The sequence below is a fragment of the Salmo salar genome, chromosome 13 (genome assembly GCF_965601325.2).
Source record: "Salmo salar chromosome 13, fSalSal1, whole genome shotgun sequence".
Taxonomy (NCBI): domain Eukaryota; kingdom Metazoa; phylum Chordata; class Actinopteri; order Salmoniformes; family Salmonidae; genus Salmo; species Salmo salar.
This window is the reverse complement of record NC_138303.1, coordinates 43238889-43256570: the sequence shown is the minus strand read 5'-3', so window position 1 is coordinate 43256570 and position 17682 is coordinate 43238889. Positions and strand designations below refer to the sequence as shown.

At 38.2% G+C, this 17682-nt stretch overlaps 1 protein-coding gene across 8 annotated transcripts in view; it reads left to right on the top strand.

The window, feature by feature from the left end:
• The first annotated feature begins 6113 nt into the window (after window positions 1–6113).
• hoxc10aa (homeobox protein HoxC10aa) overlaps window positions 6114–17682 on the top strand; it is an 88138-nt gene continuing 76569 nt past the window's right edge. For 3 of the 8 annotated variants that reach the window (XM_014135576.3, XM_014135574.3, XM_014135568.3), the window contains exon 1: window positions 9602–10579. Coding sequence is in view for 3 of the 8 variants with exons in the window: in NM_001141664.1 (NP_001135136.1) it covers window positions 6274–7030; window positions 9187–9464 (1035 nt within the window). In the remaining 5 variants the exon portion in view is untranslated. Of the gene's footprint in view, window positions 7031–9186; window positions 10580–17682 lie in introns of those variants that run through there. The other 5 variants (XM_014135580.3, XM_014135579.3, XM_045692202.2 and 2 more) reach the window with 3 other exon arrangements.

Sequence of the window (17682 nt, the reverse complement as noted above, 5' to 3'; positions counted from 1 at the left end):
TAGATAAAGATAATGTGCACACACACGCAGTCTGCATTTTCACTCAAGGTTATGACATGGGTATTAGCATACACATTATCTGAAGATCTCGAATTCAGGATGCTGGTTTAATTTGCCAACTTAATAGCCTTCTAAAGGTATCGTTACAGCAGCATTTAACTTTATCTCTATCACAAAACACAACCCATTGGAGAATACTTTTTCATTTTCTAAAATATAAGTGAATGCCATAACCCAGGTTCCATAATATAATAAATGCCATTTATCAAACGCGAAAGCTATTTTTTTAAGTATAGGTAGTTGCAAACGCCGTGCTCTACCAACTGAGCAACAACAACTTCCATGTTTGTCAGTCTGAAAACAGGAATACATTTCATAATAGAAATGGTAAAATACTAAACATTATATCCCTTTTATTGCATCCATGGTTGGTACAATTAACCTATCAAGTCTCCGCACTGAATTTACTCTACACATTTAATATTGCTCTGTAGTAGGTTGCGTATGTGTGGGTGAAGTACCGAACGACATCAACCCACAAAAAATCTAACTTGAGCAAGCGTTTGTTAGATAATGTTAACATATTCTGAGACATAATGAATAGGTAGGTATAGGTTTAACAAATGTGTCCTCAAATTGATTGATTAGCTTTAGAATGAAAGACTGGATTATATTTCTAACAGGAGGATGAAATGATGGACAGGCGAGGAAACCAATCAAAACAGTCATTACATTACCCCTGCTTTTAGTGGTTGGAAGAAAAATCACTGCATTCTCCAAAGCCAATGTAGCCTAATGTACCTACTTGAAATAAGCTACAGCATTTAGCAAAAATTCAATAATTTAAGTGAAAATGGCCTTGACCTCACACCATTCAATATGCATCAACATTAATCATTTCAATGAATTGCTCTTAGGCTCTTAGCTAGACTATTTGCTCAGAAATGAATCAAAGGGTCTCCGTCTAATTGTCAATTGTCTAATTGTCAATATGCAAAACCTTTTTGTTTTTTACCTTTTGCTTACACTGTTAAAAAAAATTATTGATAGAACCAAAAATGTTCTTCCTAATATTGAGAATATTCAGCCAATTCACCCTCTGAATGGCACACAAACAAGATCCATGTTTCAATGTTTCAATTCTTTAACCTGTCTCCTCCCCTTCATCTACACTTATTGAAGTGGATTTAACAAGTGACATCAATAAGGGATCATAGTTTCATCTGTATTCACCTGGTCAGTCTGCCATGGAAAGAGCAGGTGTTCTTAATGTTTTGTACACTCAGTGTAGAACCAAAATTGGTTCCATGTAGAACCTGATTTTGGTTCAGTGAAGAAGAACCCCTGGGGTTCTGGTCAAGGAACCCTACAAAATGGTTATATATAGAACCTTTATGTGTGCCATATATAAAGCAAGGAATATAACCAATTTTGGTTCTATCCAGAACCTTTTTTTCTAAGAGTGTATGCAACTCAAATTGCTCTGATATTGTTTGAATTCGACTCAAGGAACAGAATGTGTAGGTACCTGTGATTGTTTTCAATTCAAATTGTCAAAAATAAACAAAAATAGCTTCTATCAAAGAGCAATTTCTCAAGCAAGAATTTTGCTTCAACTGTCTGGCAGTGGTCTGAGTTGGGAGGGGAAAAGTGAAGAAAAAATAAAAGTGAAAACTCTCTTTCTTATTGGTTTATTGACTAATTACCGCCTGGTGATGTCACCTGGCATGCCGAAACTCCATCCCACCAAAACAGGCAGAAATTTCCAGCGGTATTTTCAAACAGCTCTTACACTTAAAGGGCATGTCACACTCTAAAAATTCTGGATTGTTTGGATGACCCATTTGCCGGGTTGAAGGCATTTAGTCACTTAGCTGGGTTCTTTTCTTTATTAAGAGCAACGTTGGGTTGTTGATACTGGGTTATTGAGGTTGGGTTTTTGAGATATGACCCAGTGAGTGGGTTAAATTCTCCCACCAAAACCAGAAGATAAAGTGTTCCCGGCAAGCTTGTGAATGAGGACTGTTGCATCTGTAACAAGTCTACTGTTGCAGCCGGCACTGAGTGGAATTACTTTTCTATGGACAAAAGGAGCAAGCTGTTGTGGCTGACCGAAAAATGTTAGTAAAAAGCTAACATTAGTAATTATCCATTCAGGTTAAATAGACCTAGCTATCATAATTACATTCTGTATTATCTCAGTCATTGACACTTTTAGATAATGTTAGCTAGCAAACAACCCCATGCATGCTAGCCCGAGCCCACTAACAAGCTATTTTCCTGTACTCTGTGCGGAAGCAAATGTAAGGTTTTTATTTAAGTTTGGCTAGCTATGTCAGTGCCTGTAGAACGCTTGTCTTCTGTAGGCCTACTGTGTGGTGCATTGTTCCACGTCAGGTAGTTAGCTAGCTTAAACTAGGTTTCTCTCTCTGTTTGGCTAGCTAGAACAGCTAGCTATATATTTTACTTAGCTAGGCCTATTCCGTGTTGCTGAGTTAATTTAACATGGTTGGTAGCTAGTTGGCAAGCTTATAACTCGTGCTTTTATGGTGGTTCAGTTAGGCTTTTTTTGTATGGCTTTTAGCCTAAGTCTTTCTATGAGTTAGCTTGCTGGTTTCAGTCTGGACGCACACAGTTATTTTAGGTAGCTATACCTAGCTAGCTACATATTGAAATGAAAAGAGTGTCTCAATTGTTCATCGAAGTTTAGTCTATCCATTTTGACTCTCCACTTAAATGTTGGTATGTCTTTGTCCAACCGATAGGCTACTAAAGGCCTTGAGAGTGCTTCTCCCACCATCAGTGTACCCAGTGCAGGTAGCTAGCTACATACTGAAATGAAATGTTCCTCCACCTTTAACCATTTTGACTGTCCCCTAAAACCTTGTTATGTGTTTGTTCCCCAGCTACTACAGAAGACATGGTCCTAAATGGGTTTCTCCCAACACCAATGTCAAAAGATAGAAAGAAGACTGCCTGCACAAGCACTGATGAGGCCCGAAACTCATATTGTAAGTATGTGGAATGTGGAATATTGAATACTATTTAATATGTAAACCACGCACAAAGTTTCTGGACTGGACTCAATGCAGATGAACCTCCTGCACACAGCAATAGACTGTAAATGAGTATAGCATGTTCTGAATAATAGGAAGGGCCACCATCTGTGTGTATTTGTGTGTGTGTGTGTGTGTGTGTTGGCTTGTGCAAAGTGTCATGTGTGTCTTATTCTTCAACATTTTATAATCATGTTCTCTAATCTCCCGGTTGGAACCAATATGACTGAATATCTCCACCAGGCGACCAAAAGAACAAGCGACCCGAACCCTTTGTTCTGAGTCACGGGGACAATCGCCTCTACTCCCTGGCATTCACCATCATGAATGGGGCAGGTTCTGGATCAGAAGACATTATGTTTCCTTGTTGTTGTTTTACAAAAATTCCCTTGAAAATGTATACCTTGGGGGAGTAGAGGGTAAAGTTGTTACTTTTCTTCAGGCCCATTCCTCCGCTTAAATTGGAAGGGCTGCTGTGATTTTCAAATGATGGATTGTGCTTCTAAAATGTTGGTTTATTTGTGTGTTCCTTATTTGTTGTTTATCTTTTGCATGACTTCATTTTGTAGCTGAAATGAATAGGTGAGAATACAGATGTTGTATTCTATCTACGACTTGTCATGACTGGCCCTATGTCATTTTAACAATTATAATTAGAGGTATTCATACTTTTAGAAAATGAGCTGATTCTGTAATAGAGAGAAGGTAGAAAAATAATCTAGAAATAAAGTAAGAATTAATCCACTGCTTGGTAAAAATACATGAAAAACGATAACCCAGCAAAAGACTAAAAAGCAGCCCACTGCTGGGTCAAAATAACAACATTTTTGTCAAGTAACCCTAATGTGTTGGGTCATTCACATAACCCAACAGTGCTGGGTCAGAATAACCCAGTGCTATAGTGACCCAGTGCTGGGTTACAGCATTTTTTTAGAGTGCATGATTTTCACAACGTCACAGTATTATTTCAACCTCATAGTGTGAAAATATATGTAAAACACAGAATCACGTTTTTGACTCCACTGGACCTTTAAACAACCTCAAAGTTCATGGAAATGTGTCCTTCTCTGTCCAAATTCAAGTGAGCTAGTAACCACTCGTACATTTTTGCATCCGTTTGAAATAGACCTACAAGTCGTGCAAGTCTGAGAATAATGATTTGTCATGTCTCGTGGTGAAATTGTATAAATAAAGAGGCTGGATTGCCCCTTTGATTTTAAAGCAGCATAGCCAAAACACTGAAATAACAACACGCGCCATGAGGGGCCCTGCTTTGTTTTGGCACTAGGCCCTAGTTTCTCAACCTGGTAGACTACTGGTTGTAGATGAACTTGTATTACCTTAGTAATTGTAATATCAAACGTGTTGACCACATAAATATTCGAGTAGAAAAATAATACACCTACGCCTTATTGATAGCCATTTTCATAGGACTTCCGCAGGAAAAACTATGCGCGTCTTTTGATATTGTGGTGTTGACTCAAAATATGGAAACAGAATAATGTAGCAACATGTTAAACCCTCTTGCATCCATACCTTTTTTTGACTCGTGGCTCTTACATTTTAACCTCAAAACAAGATGCGAATAGGCCTGCAAAAAAATATGAATTGAAAAAAGAAATGTTCTGTTTTTTTGGACTATCAATCTCAGAAAGTGTGCTGGAAAACAAGATCATCATTATGCAACGATTTACATGCTAGAATGTTATTGTCATGGGGAAACTATAACAAAATATATTTTTGCAAGGGTTTTAAAAATGTCTTACTCAATGCTTCAATTAGTAAGAATGTAAATACGCACACAGAAATGTCTGCTTCATTTGTTAGTGACATGGAATTATCTACATTGAATTACACACGATATTTGTCAGAAAATTGGGAATAATTGTATCTTCAATAACAACTTACACGAGGCGTAGGCCCCTGTATATTATTCTCCCTCAAGTTGAAGTCACGCCTGCATTGATATGAATGAAATAACATATTACGCACGAATTACGCACCAGTTGGAATGGGAAAAAAGGTCCCAATCCTTCTTATAATTTTGAACGTAAAGAGAAAGGTATGTTTTTCACCAACCATTCTGTATTGGCCCATGATAACAAAAAAAAAGTATGATATTGAATGAAATTGTATGAAATGTATGCATTCACTACTGTAAGTCGCTCTGGATAAGAGCGTCTGCTAAATGACGTAAATGTAAATGTAAAGTTGTAGATGCATCTTAGAAACCCTATTCAATTTAATCTTTTAACTTTTGGTGATTGTTTTTTGTAACTAGGTCTAATATATATATATATATATATATATATATATATATTTATATATCCTGAAACGATCTGCTCACATCAACACTGGTGGAACTTAAAAACATAACACTGAGTAGCCTATAGGCCTTTATACAGTAAAACATATCAAATTAACTATATACTGTGTTACTAGAATATACATAAAATGCGTAAAATGCTCTAGAAAAACAAATAATTGAAGTAAAACACACTTTGGCATACTCAAATTGGTTAACCATTTAAATAGATTTTAGTCAAGCAAATGTTCTTATGCAACTGCTGGTGCCACAACAGCTACAGTGATTTGACAGAGGCCTGTAGGTTGGTCTAAGGCAAATAGTCTAAAGTTTGACCTTTTATGAAAATCAGTTTGAAAACAAACGTGGCCTAACCGAGAGTGGTGCTGATATATTCTATGCGTCCATTGGTTTATTCCTGAATCTATTGACGAATACCTAGAAGTGGCTTTCCAAGTGGCATCGAGCGAGTTCCAGAAAGAATCATATTTATCGAACTATTTGCGCTGTCTTTTTTTAATGTTAGCCTGTCTTAACAATGATTTTTTTTTAACTAGATTTCATTTCGGTTACTCAAGTAACTGATTGTAAAATATTTATATACCCCTTTGTTCACTCCTCCCATGGCTGTCTTTACACAAAGCTCTCCGCTAGAGAGCGCCCTTGCACCGTCTAAAAGCCCCTTTGCTTACCAACTTGACCACGCTGACGTCACCTCAGCCTGGCGCCTCAAGGCCACTTCCACACCGCTATTGGTCTGAAAATCACATGACATGGAGCTCCAAGAATCCATAATTATGTTGCTGATATTTTTGGCCCCCAAAATATGTCAGCTTCCAACTGTTCTTATTCTCCTCCAGAAAACCTTTACTACAGCAACAGAAACTGAAAAAAAAAACAACAATACAAATAATGTCATGCCAGGATAACATGGCTGCCGGTCATTTCCTTATGGATTCTTTGATGGGAGGATCATCTTCCTATAGAGGCGAAGGCTACTCCAACAGCAACCCTGGAATGTACATCCACCCGGCTGCATCTGAGTATGGATGCTCAATGATGAGACATTTTGGAGTAGTTGGATCGTCCCTCTCCAAAAAAGACGAGGTTCCTCTGAGCAGCCACCCTCTCGGCTCCTACCAAGATGCGCCTTACCTGTCATCCCAACTGGGCACATGGACCTCGGCTTCCAAAACGAACAGGGACGAGCAACCTGTTGCCCAATCCAGTTTACAACCATGTTCGTTTCCAACCGATAACGTCAAAGAGGAGGCGTTCTGTTGTCTGTATCAGGGTGACAGTAGCAGCAGGGCTAATAAGGAGACTACAGAGTCGGCTACTTACATCCGGCTTGGGAACAATAGTAGCAGCCAGACCGACCAAACCGCTGCCTCGGCGGCGTCCGAATGTTATGGAGGAGAGAAACAGGTATACCCCAGAGTGAGCAGGGGACAGCGAGAAGAGCAGGTCGGGACAGGCTTTGCTTCTTTGGACCAGGTGACGACATCTGTTGAATCACCCAGAGAATCAACGGTTAAAATGAGCAAATCTACCCAGGAGAGAGTCAGCGAGGAAATGCGCAACGAAGAGGCAAAACAGGGAAACAGCATGAAAGAGGAAAGTGCAAAGACTGACAGTTGTTCTGATAACTCCGACAGCGAATTGAAAGGTAACCCAAAAAGCCCCCCCCCTTCTTCTCTCCTGTCTCTCTCTCGCTCACACACACACACACACACACACACACACATACTTAAAAACGTACCATAAAACAGTTGTGAGATACAATGTGGCAATTCTAAAAATGGTGTACTAAAAATGGTCTCCTCTGCATGCATGAGCTAAGCTTCAGTGGGCGTTTTGATATTCTGCAATTGTGTATGCTATATCTACTGTACACTATTAGAAAGAAAGGTTCTGGATAAAAAAAGGGTTTTATGCTTGTTTCATATATGGCACCCCTTAAGGTTCTATATAGAACCGTAATTGGTTCCATATAGAACCCTATATCGAACCCAAGGAATCTATATGGAACCAATTTTGATTCAGTGAAGAAGAACCCCTGGGGTTCTGATCAAAGCACCCTACAAAAGGGTTCTATACAGAACCTTAAGGGGTGCCATATATGAAGCAAGCAATAGAATCCTTTTTGGTTCCACCCAGAACATTTGGAGACATTCTGAACAAGCATTTAATGGTGTAGCCTAGCTAGGATTACTGTGGCGTCGGCATTTCTCACCTTTCTATTAATGTGAGAATGTGAGATGAGCCATTATCATGGAAATAAACACGTTCACACACACTCATAACGCATAACGCGCGTGCAGATCAAACAGATTGACCAGACAAACACACACACACACACACACACACACACAGACACTACATAGGACATTTCAAATGTATAAAGAAGGCCTAACCGTTTGCAACAACTTAATTTGACTCACCTAAACGGTGTAATTATATACGTTAGGCTATATCAAGCAGAATACAGTTTAGGCTATACATCACGTCTTAATTTCGATAATGCCAGTGTTCTGGTAAAACAGTGTACGATAGACGCAGTCTGAAATAGCGTCCACCGGAACTGTCTTTCCTTGAATATTAAACTATTATATCTCGTTTTATTTACATGAAAATCATCTTGCATATAAAATATATTTTCTTAATTATACTAACAATGGGGTTTGGCTAGCTTAAACGTCCTGCTAGTTATTATGCTGCCGTTTGATTTTTCTTGTAATAGAGGATAACGGGTGGATAACCCACCGTTTTTCCCCGGGACAATGTTGTGTGTGTAACCGATGTGAAATGGCTAGTGAAATGGCTATCCAAAATGATTAAAAGGAAAGGTAAAGGGTGAATACATATATTATTAACGAATCATCAACGTGATATTGTTGTGAATATTATTATTGTTATTATTATTAATACTACTAATAATACATTGCTTGGTTACGTTGTGTATTTGTATTAGCTATGGAATTCAGTTTAGTGGAGTTCAAGTTTGCCAAAAAATGTATTTCTATTTGGGCCAACGTGCATGAAAGGTATGTTTTATTTATGCTGCTGCAAAATGTTAAACTATCCCTCGTTTGTCTTATAAAACCGTTAGTCAGTCCAGTCTCGGCTACATATTTTGGGGTAGAGCTATATTTGTATGCGTCACACAAAATACTACTTTCAACCGCCACAATGTAGCCGCCTAACATTTCATATTTGGCCAGCCTTTGGGAAGAAAATAAAACCACCGAAAATCGAGAGATGACACTATTATATTCTGCTCAATGTTGAATTCATCAATCGTTTCAAAATGTTGGGAAATATTTACGCCTAAGAAAATCGAAGCTGGGAACTAACCATGCATGTTATCCGTGTACCCTTGAATATACGTAATCAAGTACGGGCTATGCAGCTATTTCCAATCTCTCTCCAGTTTCCATGTAGGGTAGCCTCAAACCACGATAAGGCTATAATGGCTGTGTTTGGTGCTATAGGACTGTAATACAAGTGGGTCGGATGTAGAATTGCTGCCAAACGAATAGGCCTATACACTATGTTTCATCATTCATCAAGTCTTTTTTTTGTTGCATCTTCGTTCAAAGCGTTCGAAGAAAGTCGACAAAGATAGATGATTTTTGAACCCATGTATTTATAGAGCGCGTGGACATTTGATTCAAGATCAGGAACTTGAATGTCCAGACATTGCGGTGCGGCAGTGCAGAGCTGACGCAGACCAATTGCAACGCAAAAGGCCTGATATAGACTGCCTTGAACATGGAAGTAGTCCTTCAGTATGCTCACCTTTTCCATGTTTTATGTCTACAGATGATTTTACACTGGAAAATGCTCCAGGAAACTGGTTAAAAGCCAAAAGTGGACGGAAGAAGAGATGCCCGTACACAAAGCATCAGACGCTCGAGCTGGAAAAGGAATTCTTGTATAACATGTACCTGTCTCGCGAGCGCCGCCTGGAGATCAGTAAGAGTATCGATCTGACCGATAGACAGGTCAAGATCTGGTTCCAGAACCGAAGGATGAAACTCAAGAAACTCAATAAGGAATGTCGTGGCCGGGATCATATGGCAGTCCACAACTTCACTTAAAATTATATTATCTATAAAACCATTCCATATACACCCAAACACACACACACACACACACACACACACACACACACACACACACACACACACACACACACACACACACACACACACACACACACACACACACACACACACACACACACACACACACACACACACACACATACACACACACACGGAGTGTGCCTTCATACAAGGACAATACTTCAACGATGCCCAAGAGTACATTACTTTATCAAGGAGGGACTTGGTTTCGGGTCAGCAGTTGAGTTTGCCTTTCAACACATGCACATTGAATAGAGGTGCCGTTGCCCTGCCATATAGAGCAACATATAACTGCTGGAACTGCTGGAATGAAAACAGACTTTGTTTGTTTTGGAATGTTCCCTCATTCCGTTGCTTCATCTTGTTGTCTTTAGTTTAGTTGTTTTTGCTATGTAGGCTATGATAGGCTATTCGCACTGTTTGCATGCACATTGTTGCTTGCGTCATATAAGACCCATTGACGATTCCTAAAGGAAAACCTGTCCGATAGAATAAAGGAGGGGATTTGAAATGAAATATATAACATATAGCTTGTCCTTCCCCTTATTATCATGTTAGCACTCTGAGAAAGGAAAAGACAGAGGGAAAGAGAGATAGAGAGAGGCTGCAGATGAGAGTGAGAAGATCATGGCCGTTTTAATAGAAGAGATTGGTTTAAATATTATCCAGGTGACCACAGTAAGTCAAGGTCATAAAATTATTATGTCAGGACCGTCTCGTGGTAGAAGCATGAGCTCGGGGTGGATTTTATGATCTGCAAATCTAATGTGCTAGCTGGCTGCTGCAGTAAAGATGCATCGTTTAAACGCGTGTGGAGGATAGGGCTAGGCTAGTCTACACAGTGGAGAGTGTCTGCTATGTACTGGATTCACCAACGCGCTCGACGGGCTCCCTCTGCTATGTAGCCTGCCGCCTACTTATTTGACAATACAAGGACTGTTATCTCGTCAAGAAACGAAAGGGATCGATGATAAACAACAATAACAGAAACATCAAGGACAGCGTGAATAAATAAGGACCACCACGACAGAGTGTCTCCGGGGAAATTCAAGGTAGGACACAAATAGGTACGTATTATTAACTCAGCTGTGATTTTGAGATGTCACGCCTGTCTGCCGGTTGGTCTGCCAGTGGAGCTTGTTTGACAGCGCTCTCGAGCATGCGAGATGGGACGGGGTTGTCTTGATTAAACCCATTGTTTTGACGTTCTTCTTTTGGTAAAATTTCGAGCATTTTTAACCAGACATTGGTTTTGTTATTGCTGTGTTGATATCGATGATGTATACTATGTCTAAATAGTTTTCCCTTTATTAGTTGGGCATTTTCAGACACCGTTTGTTATTATTTTGCGGTTTAACAGTAAGCTATTTCAATGTCCTAATTTGCTGTTGATTCTCAATGTTGTACACAATTAGCCTATTTAGGATAACAGTGACAATAATATAATACATTCGGATGAACGGTTCCTATTTGTTTCATTATGCTGGTAATATAGCTATGTTATGGTTGACAGACAATAAAATCCTTACCTGGCTTTGAGTGTTTTGCTGTTTGTTTGTCTCCCTTCCCGATGGAACACCCCATCTTGCGCAGCTGAAGCGTGGTTTAGGTAGTTTCATGTTGTTGGGATTCGCTTCCTGGCTCCGCAACAAGAAACTGCCTTGATTACGTCAGTTCGTCTTCATCAAGGGCGACACTTTCCGTTCAATTACACCCTAGACTCTGACTGAAGTCCTCGCAAATGGCATTGTAAATGAACTGGAGCTGTAATAGCCGGGACGGAGACTTTTTCTCCCCGGCTCTCATGTTTGTGACGGGCTGTAAAACGTACTTTAGATTCTCATAGAGAGAATGGGTTGTAAACAACATGGGGTAGACGTTAGACCTCTTTCGTTGTCTTTTCATTTTCTTACTGGTTTCTTCTTAGGTTTCCCTGATGATGGTTTTGTTTGGGTTTAATTTTTTTCCATCATAATATGATGAGCATATCCTTTACATATGAAGAGTGAATCGAGCTGTAGGCCAGTTATAGCAACATTGCCACATATTAATTGAATGTATATCCCCTCAAATGTGTACAATGTTATTGGCCTTATAGTCGATATAAAATGTGGAAATAATGTATTTTGTCGTCATGTAGGCTATTCAACCCTCTTCTGTATAGAAGTTGAACACAGACCAGTATTTCTCGGATTGTGGCACGTGTGCGATTGGGCTCACTGAACGGACCTTGAATATCCCTCTAGTTTTGCTGACCTATAATGCATTTGCAACCTCTTCGGACCAAGGGGAAATGACTCCATCGTCAAATTATATTTCAGATGACACTTTTGATTGTTTGCGTTTCCTTAACTTTCTCAAATTATAACTATCTGATCCATGAAACTAGGTCAACCTCGGTCCACATGACCCAAATGACAAGACGTGGCCGAGGAAAATCTTATAATATTTATAATACACGACACAATTCTTTCACGTTTGGTCAACAACGTTTTTTAATATGGCACAGTCAAAGTCCCCTCTCTTCCATTGGAGGGCATGTGTTTATATTTACTCGCCATTTTGCCCTGTTGTTATATCAACCCCCTCCTCACAACACTCAGTGCATCGAACAGAGACAGTCTGGAATCCAAAGTCATTTTCATTCAGTTCAGTGAATAGATGTCTCGCTCTGGAATGCACCACTGACAAATAATTTACAGCACTCGAATTGACACCCAGAGGAAACACTCATTGCTTGCACGCTGAGACTGTGCGAATTCGTACTAGTGCACAATTACGCACAGCAATTACGCACGAACACGTAAACAGGTATTTTTAATAAAGGTTCACATTACTTGGATAATTTTGCCTCTTTTGTAGACAGGTTATTATTTATTGTGTTATCTAATAGGAATTGTCATTGCAAATGGTATGTTGTCATAAAGTGAAGAATTGCATTTGAACAACGGAATTTGACCATCTTAAAACAGATGAAGAAAAAAAGAAGGGAATGGTTAAGCTATTGGATGAATTTGTCACTATAACGCAAGGCTTCACAGTCCAGTATCTGTATGTCTGAAGTGTAACTGAGCGGCTTTATTATCTTCATAAAGGCGAACTCATTGTCACCAACATCCGGGTGTTTAAGTATATGTATAATGCAGGCTAATATAAATAAGGCTGGTTCATCATGAAACTGTGTCGCGAGACCGCGCGTAGACTACACCCATGTTCCATCCCTGGCTAGCGTTGATTACTGTGTCATGGTGAAACAAAATGTGTGCATGATTACTGCTGTATCTAAACAGGCCTTCCCGGAGGTATCTGATACCGGATGCGAGCATTTGCAGAGGGCCTATATTATGACACAAAAAATCAAATAAAATGTTATTGGTCGAGTCCACATATTTTACAGATATTATCCCAGGTGCAGCAAAAGGATAGTTTCTAGCTCCAACAGCGCAGTAATACATAACAATAGAAAACAACACACACACAAATCCCCTCAAAATGTAAAGAAAGAAATGAAGAAATATCAGAACGAGCAATGTCAGAGTCCGGAATATATATATAGATACACTATATGAATAGAAAAGGTGTGTACAGCAATAGTTATATAAGATGAGCCTTGACTAGAATACAGGGTATACATATGAAGTGGGTAAAACAGTATATCAACATAAATGGTGCAGCACAGTTGCAAGTATACTAGTTGTGCCATTGGCAGTTATTCATTTTCTGAATTGTCGTAAAGCATCAGCGTTATGAGGAGTTAATACACTATATAGGCACTCTAGATCTTCATTAGGCCTACGCTGTAACGAAAACGGTCATTTGTATTATCAACAGTAAAAAAAATATATATATTTACTGTAGCATACTCTAAATGACGGTGCATTGTGGGAAAATTGCTGTATTTCATATGGTACTGTAATTCTAGCCCACAGAATACAGGACCATACCATATCGTTGCAGCGCAAAAAACTTTTTGACCACTAGTTGGTGCATGGTGTTGTTGTTTCTGGATCATTAACATATTTTGAGGCGTGCCTTGTAAGACGCTAGCTATATTTGTTAAAACCCTTAGTGAGAATGCGGTATCAATTTAACTCCTATGTGGTTGTAGTGTCCCATTATTTTAAATGTATAGGGGACAGATTGGAGAGGCAGCTAGTGTTAAATCTTAAATGGTCAGCCAACCTGCTTACACCAATCCCTTGTAATTACAGTAAAATACTGTGAATTTCAATTAATTTCATCCATTCATTCATTTATTCATTCAGATTATGGAAGCATTTACTTTTTTAAGGTATAATACATTACATTATAGGGTATTGTACTGTGTGTCATTACAGAGTACTTGATTTGATACCGTATTTATATTACAGTAGGTGTACTGTAATATTAAATATATAATTTACAGCCACCAAGCTGCCTGTAAATTACGTTCAGATTCATGGTAACCCCTCTACAGGTATGGCAGTATCAAAAGAGGTGTTTCATTTGAATATGCATGAATCGAAACCCCTTCCATAAACTACAAACAGGCACATTTGATTACTTCAGAAAAAATTATATTCATAATATATCGAACATCACAAAAATCTATAATAATGAACTCCACAATGCTTGTCTTTAAAATGCATTTCAAAAGAAGCTATCTAGACCCATAAGCAACCAGTAGCCTATACATACCTCTCCATGTATTAGTTTGTTCTTTTTGTATTTTTTTAGCATTTAGTCTATTTTTATGTGATCTGACACAGAGAGGGAAATTTGCCCAACGAAGCACTTGGCTGTTCTACAAGTGGTCTGGGTTTCTCGTTAATTAATGATTGAAGTGCTGCGCTGTAACGCTTTATAAACCTTTAGTCATATAAACGGTTTCAGTAAAAGCTCCTAAACTCACTACGGATCATATGATGGACTTAACGAGCATACTGCTACGAAGCTTTTGGGGAGCTCATAGGCCTACCTCATCCTTAATTTGCCTACATTAGCTGTTGCCTGAACCATATAGATAGCTACCTACTAGCGATTTTTTTTTTTAAAGATTTGCGTTTCTGTTATTTAGCAGAATACCAATATATTGTTCCCTGAATAGTTTCCAAATTTGCATCGATTTTAACCTGGACTGTATAGGCTAATTAATTTGACGATTCAAATTAGGATTGGACTGTACAACAGAAAAAATATCCCTTGTTCAAATATGCATCATATATCAAAACAAGTATTTACTTGAAGTTCCTTCATGTAGGAGTGCACCTAAATACACTGATCACTAGTTTGTAATGCGATATTTGCATAATTCGTTCGGGAATAATGTTAATTGTTATGGGAGGTGAGTGCAACTTTAAGTTAAAACGTCCGTCTATCTAGAATTGACATGTTGAATGTAAATATTATGATTTAATATTAAAATTCTAGCTTGCACGTTTACTATTCTCCGGATATGTATATTATTTTAACTCCACACATTTGCACCATAGTTTCCAACAATGACCTTGATCCATATAATCTTACATAAGATGTTTAAAAATGGACGAATTATTTAGGAGTATATCGAATTCGATTTCAAATTAAACATGCTTCTGCTACGTTTGGCTTCGGATTATTTTGATAAACATTCATACATCAGTACTCAATGTTAGGCCTACAGCGAGTCTTCCACTAACATTGCTGACATCTACTTTTTTTTTGCTATTTCCCTTGGTATTTATTTGAAACTATATCATGAAGTTACGATCTTTATTATGTAGTATAGCTAGTATGTTTTTGGGCATACTAACCTATGTTTTGGACATACATGTTTAAACATTACCTTCGGACAAGATATTGATTGTCTGAAACAAGCATGTGCAAATCTGCATTTCTAATATCCAGCTCTTGTAGCCTTTCTGAATGAAGAATTGAATCTCACTGCTAACAATATATTGCAGTCTGACCCCTCCACTGAGAGGAGAGAATCTTCGGACGCCATTGTTGTCTACAGTGACAGTCTGCGCCCTTTCATCTCCTGCAGTCTTCTCCTTATAACCATGTTTGGTCAGTGAATTCCTCTGCCATTGCTCTAGCGAGACAAATATCAAACCAGCAGTTGACAATCAGTGTGTAAATGCACCATCTTAGAGCATTTCCTTATATTGCATCCCAATACCGAGAGACATTATTAAAACGACTGGAATTTGATAGAATAACGTTGTTAGAGACATTTTACGTCTAACCCCACCCTAAAGTAGGATAGACATGACATTTTCAGAAAATGCGTCAAATCAGTTAGACTCTCTTGTGATTGTCGTCCGTGCACAGGTTGAATTAAACGTTTTACCAAACCTAAGAACCAGATCAAATGATAATCAAACGAATGAGTGACAATGATCAAGGTTCATGGTGAAGGGCGGAAGAGTGCATTTGGGTTGCACAACATACTCACAATAAAAGCACTGTGGTAAAATATACAGTAGAAACGTAATCATTTAAATGGATCAACATTATAGGCTCTTTAAATAGGAGTTAGGTTAGACTATGTCAGTAGGTCTACCTAATACATAGGCTACACATGGTGTCATAACAATAGCTTTCGTGATATGGCTAACACGCCAACATACTACTGAAATGTTCAGAGGTTTGGAATCACGGTCAGGAGCAAAAACGTAAATAACCAACCACAAGTTAATATGAGAAACCAGGATACATAAATGTGATATTTCCTTTTTTATTATCAATAATCAACAGCACAATAAATAAATCCAAAGAATACAGCAGAATAATAACAAAATAGGAGTTTAAACATGCACACATTAGTCAACAATTACATAATAGTGATATTTGTCTCCTGATGTAAACACATTTGTTATTAAATAATGCATTTCCGTTCAATCAGCAATACCAGTAGTAATATTTGTAGATGAATTTCATATCTGTGGGGGAAACAATACTAAACAAGACTCAAGCTACTCTGTCTTAGACATAAGTGCATATATTAATTACATTCATGTAATTTCTACTAATGAAATTGTGAAGGACTAAACAATAGCCTATACCTTTTTCCTATATTTTGACCATAATAAAGGCTATACATGAGGAAGACGTTTGGTCAAAACGCGTTGCAGTATGCTGAGCTGCTCCTACCTGTGTATATGTTTGTCCATATTATTGTGAATAGTTCCCTATAGTTTCTCTGCATCATACTGGCCTGCCTTTTTTACTTTTCTGGTCACTTATAAAGTCGCCATATTGCCGCATGGGTAAAGTTATAAAGCGTGTATTACGCATTGGTTTGAAATACAGTATTACAGATAGATATGTGTGTGTCTGACTTTTAATGACAGATCACGTTGTCTATAATAGTTATATTTAGTATTTAATTGGTTTGATATCAAGGGAAACCCCTAGGGGTAAAATAGGCTGGTGCCCTCATTGGGTCTGAACTGTAACTGCGTATCTATGGGAAAATAGCCAACGTTCGCGAGCACAAGGTTTATCCTATTTTATTGGAGAAAAATACATTCTATTTGACTGTCTTGATATTCAGTTGCATCGTATTGATAAGAATATATGGATAACAGTTTTGATTAATCTTAACAATATTTTAAACATTAGTTATAACACAACCTTAAAATGCTTTTGCCCAACTTTGCAAGTCAAACAACGCCCTTCGTCCCCACCATCCATAGTTATCTTTTACTACACAATCACTATAATTTAAACCTGCTACAAGTTCCAGACTTATTAGGTGTTTACACTACCGTATAAGGCCATGTTTTCATTGCAGGAAGTTCAAGTAATGCAATGAAATTAGATAAAGAAATGATATGTCTAAGTTTCCGTTCCATGATTCAGTTTAACGCAAAAACGAATGACCTCCCTTGATATTTTAGGTCACCAACGCAATGACTTCGAGACACCACACTACCAGCACTTAAATTACAAAACAAGACACGGTCGAAGATGCCACCTTTAACTATTCAATAATAAGATTTGAGATAATAGGCTATGTCTATTTTTATTTCTGACAACAACATTGTGGATTAGCGGCCTGTCTTCAATTCGTATTGGACAATAAAAGCTCAAATGTAATATTTTGAATATGAAAGTATGTGATCTTCCCATAGCATGCACTCGACGAACCATCGTCGTTAAATGTGCTTGTGGGGTCAATAATTGCAGCAAATCTGAATCAGCCTTA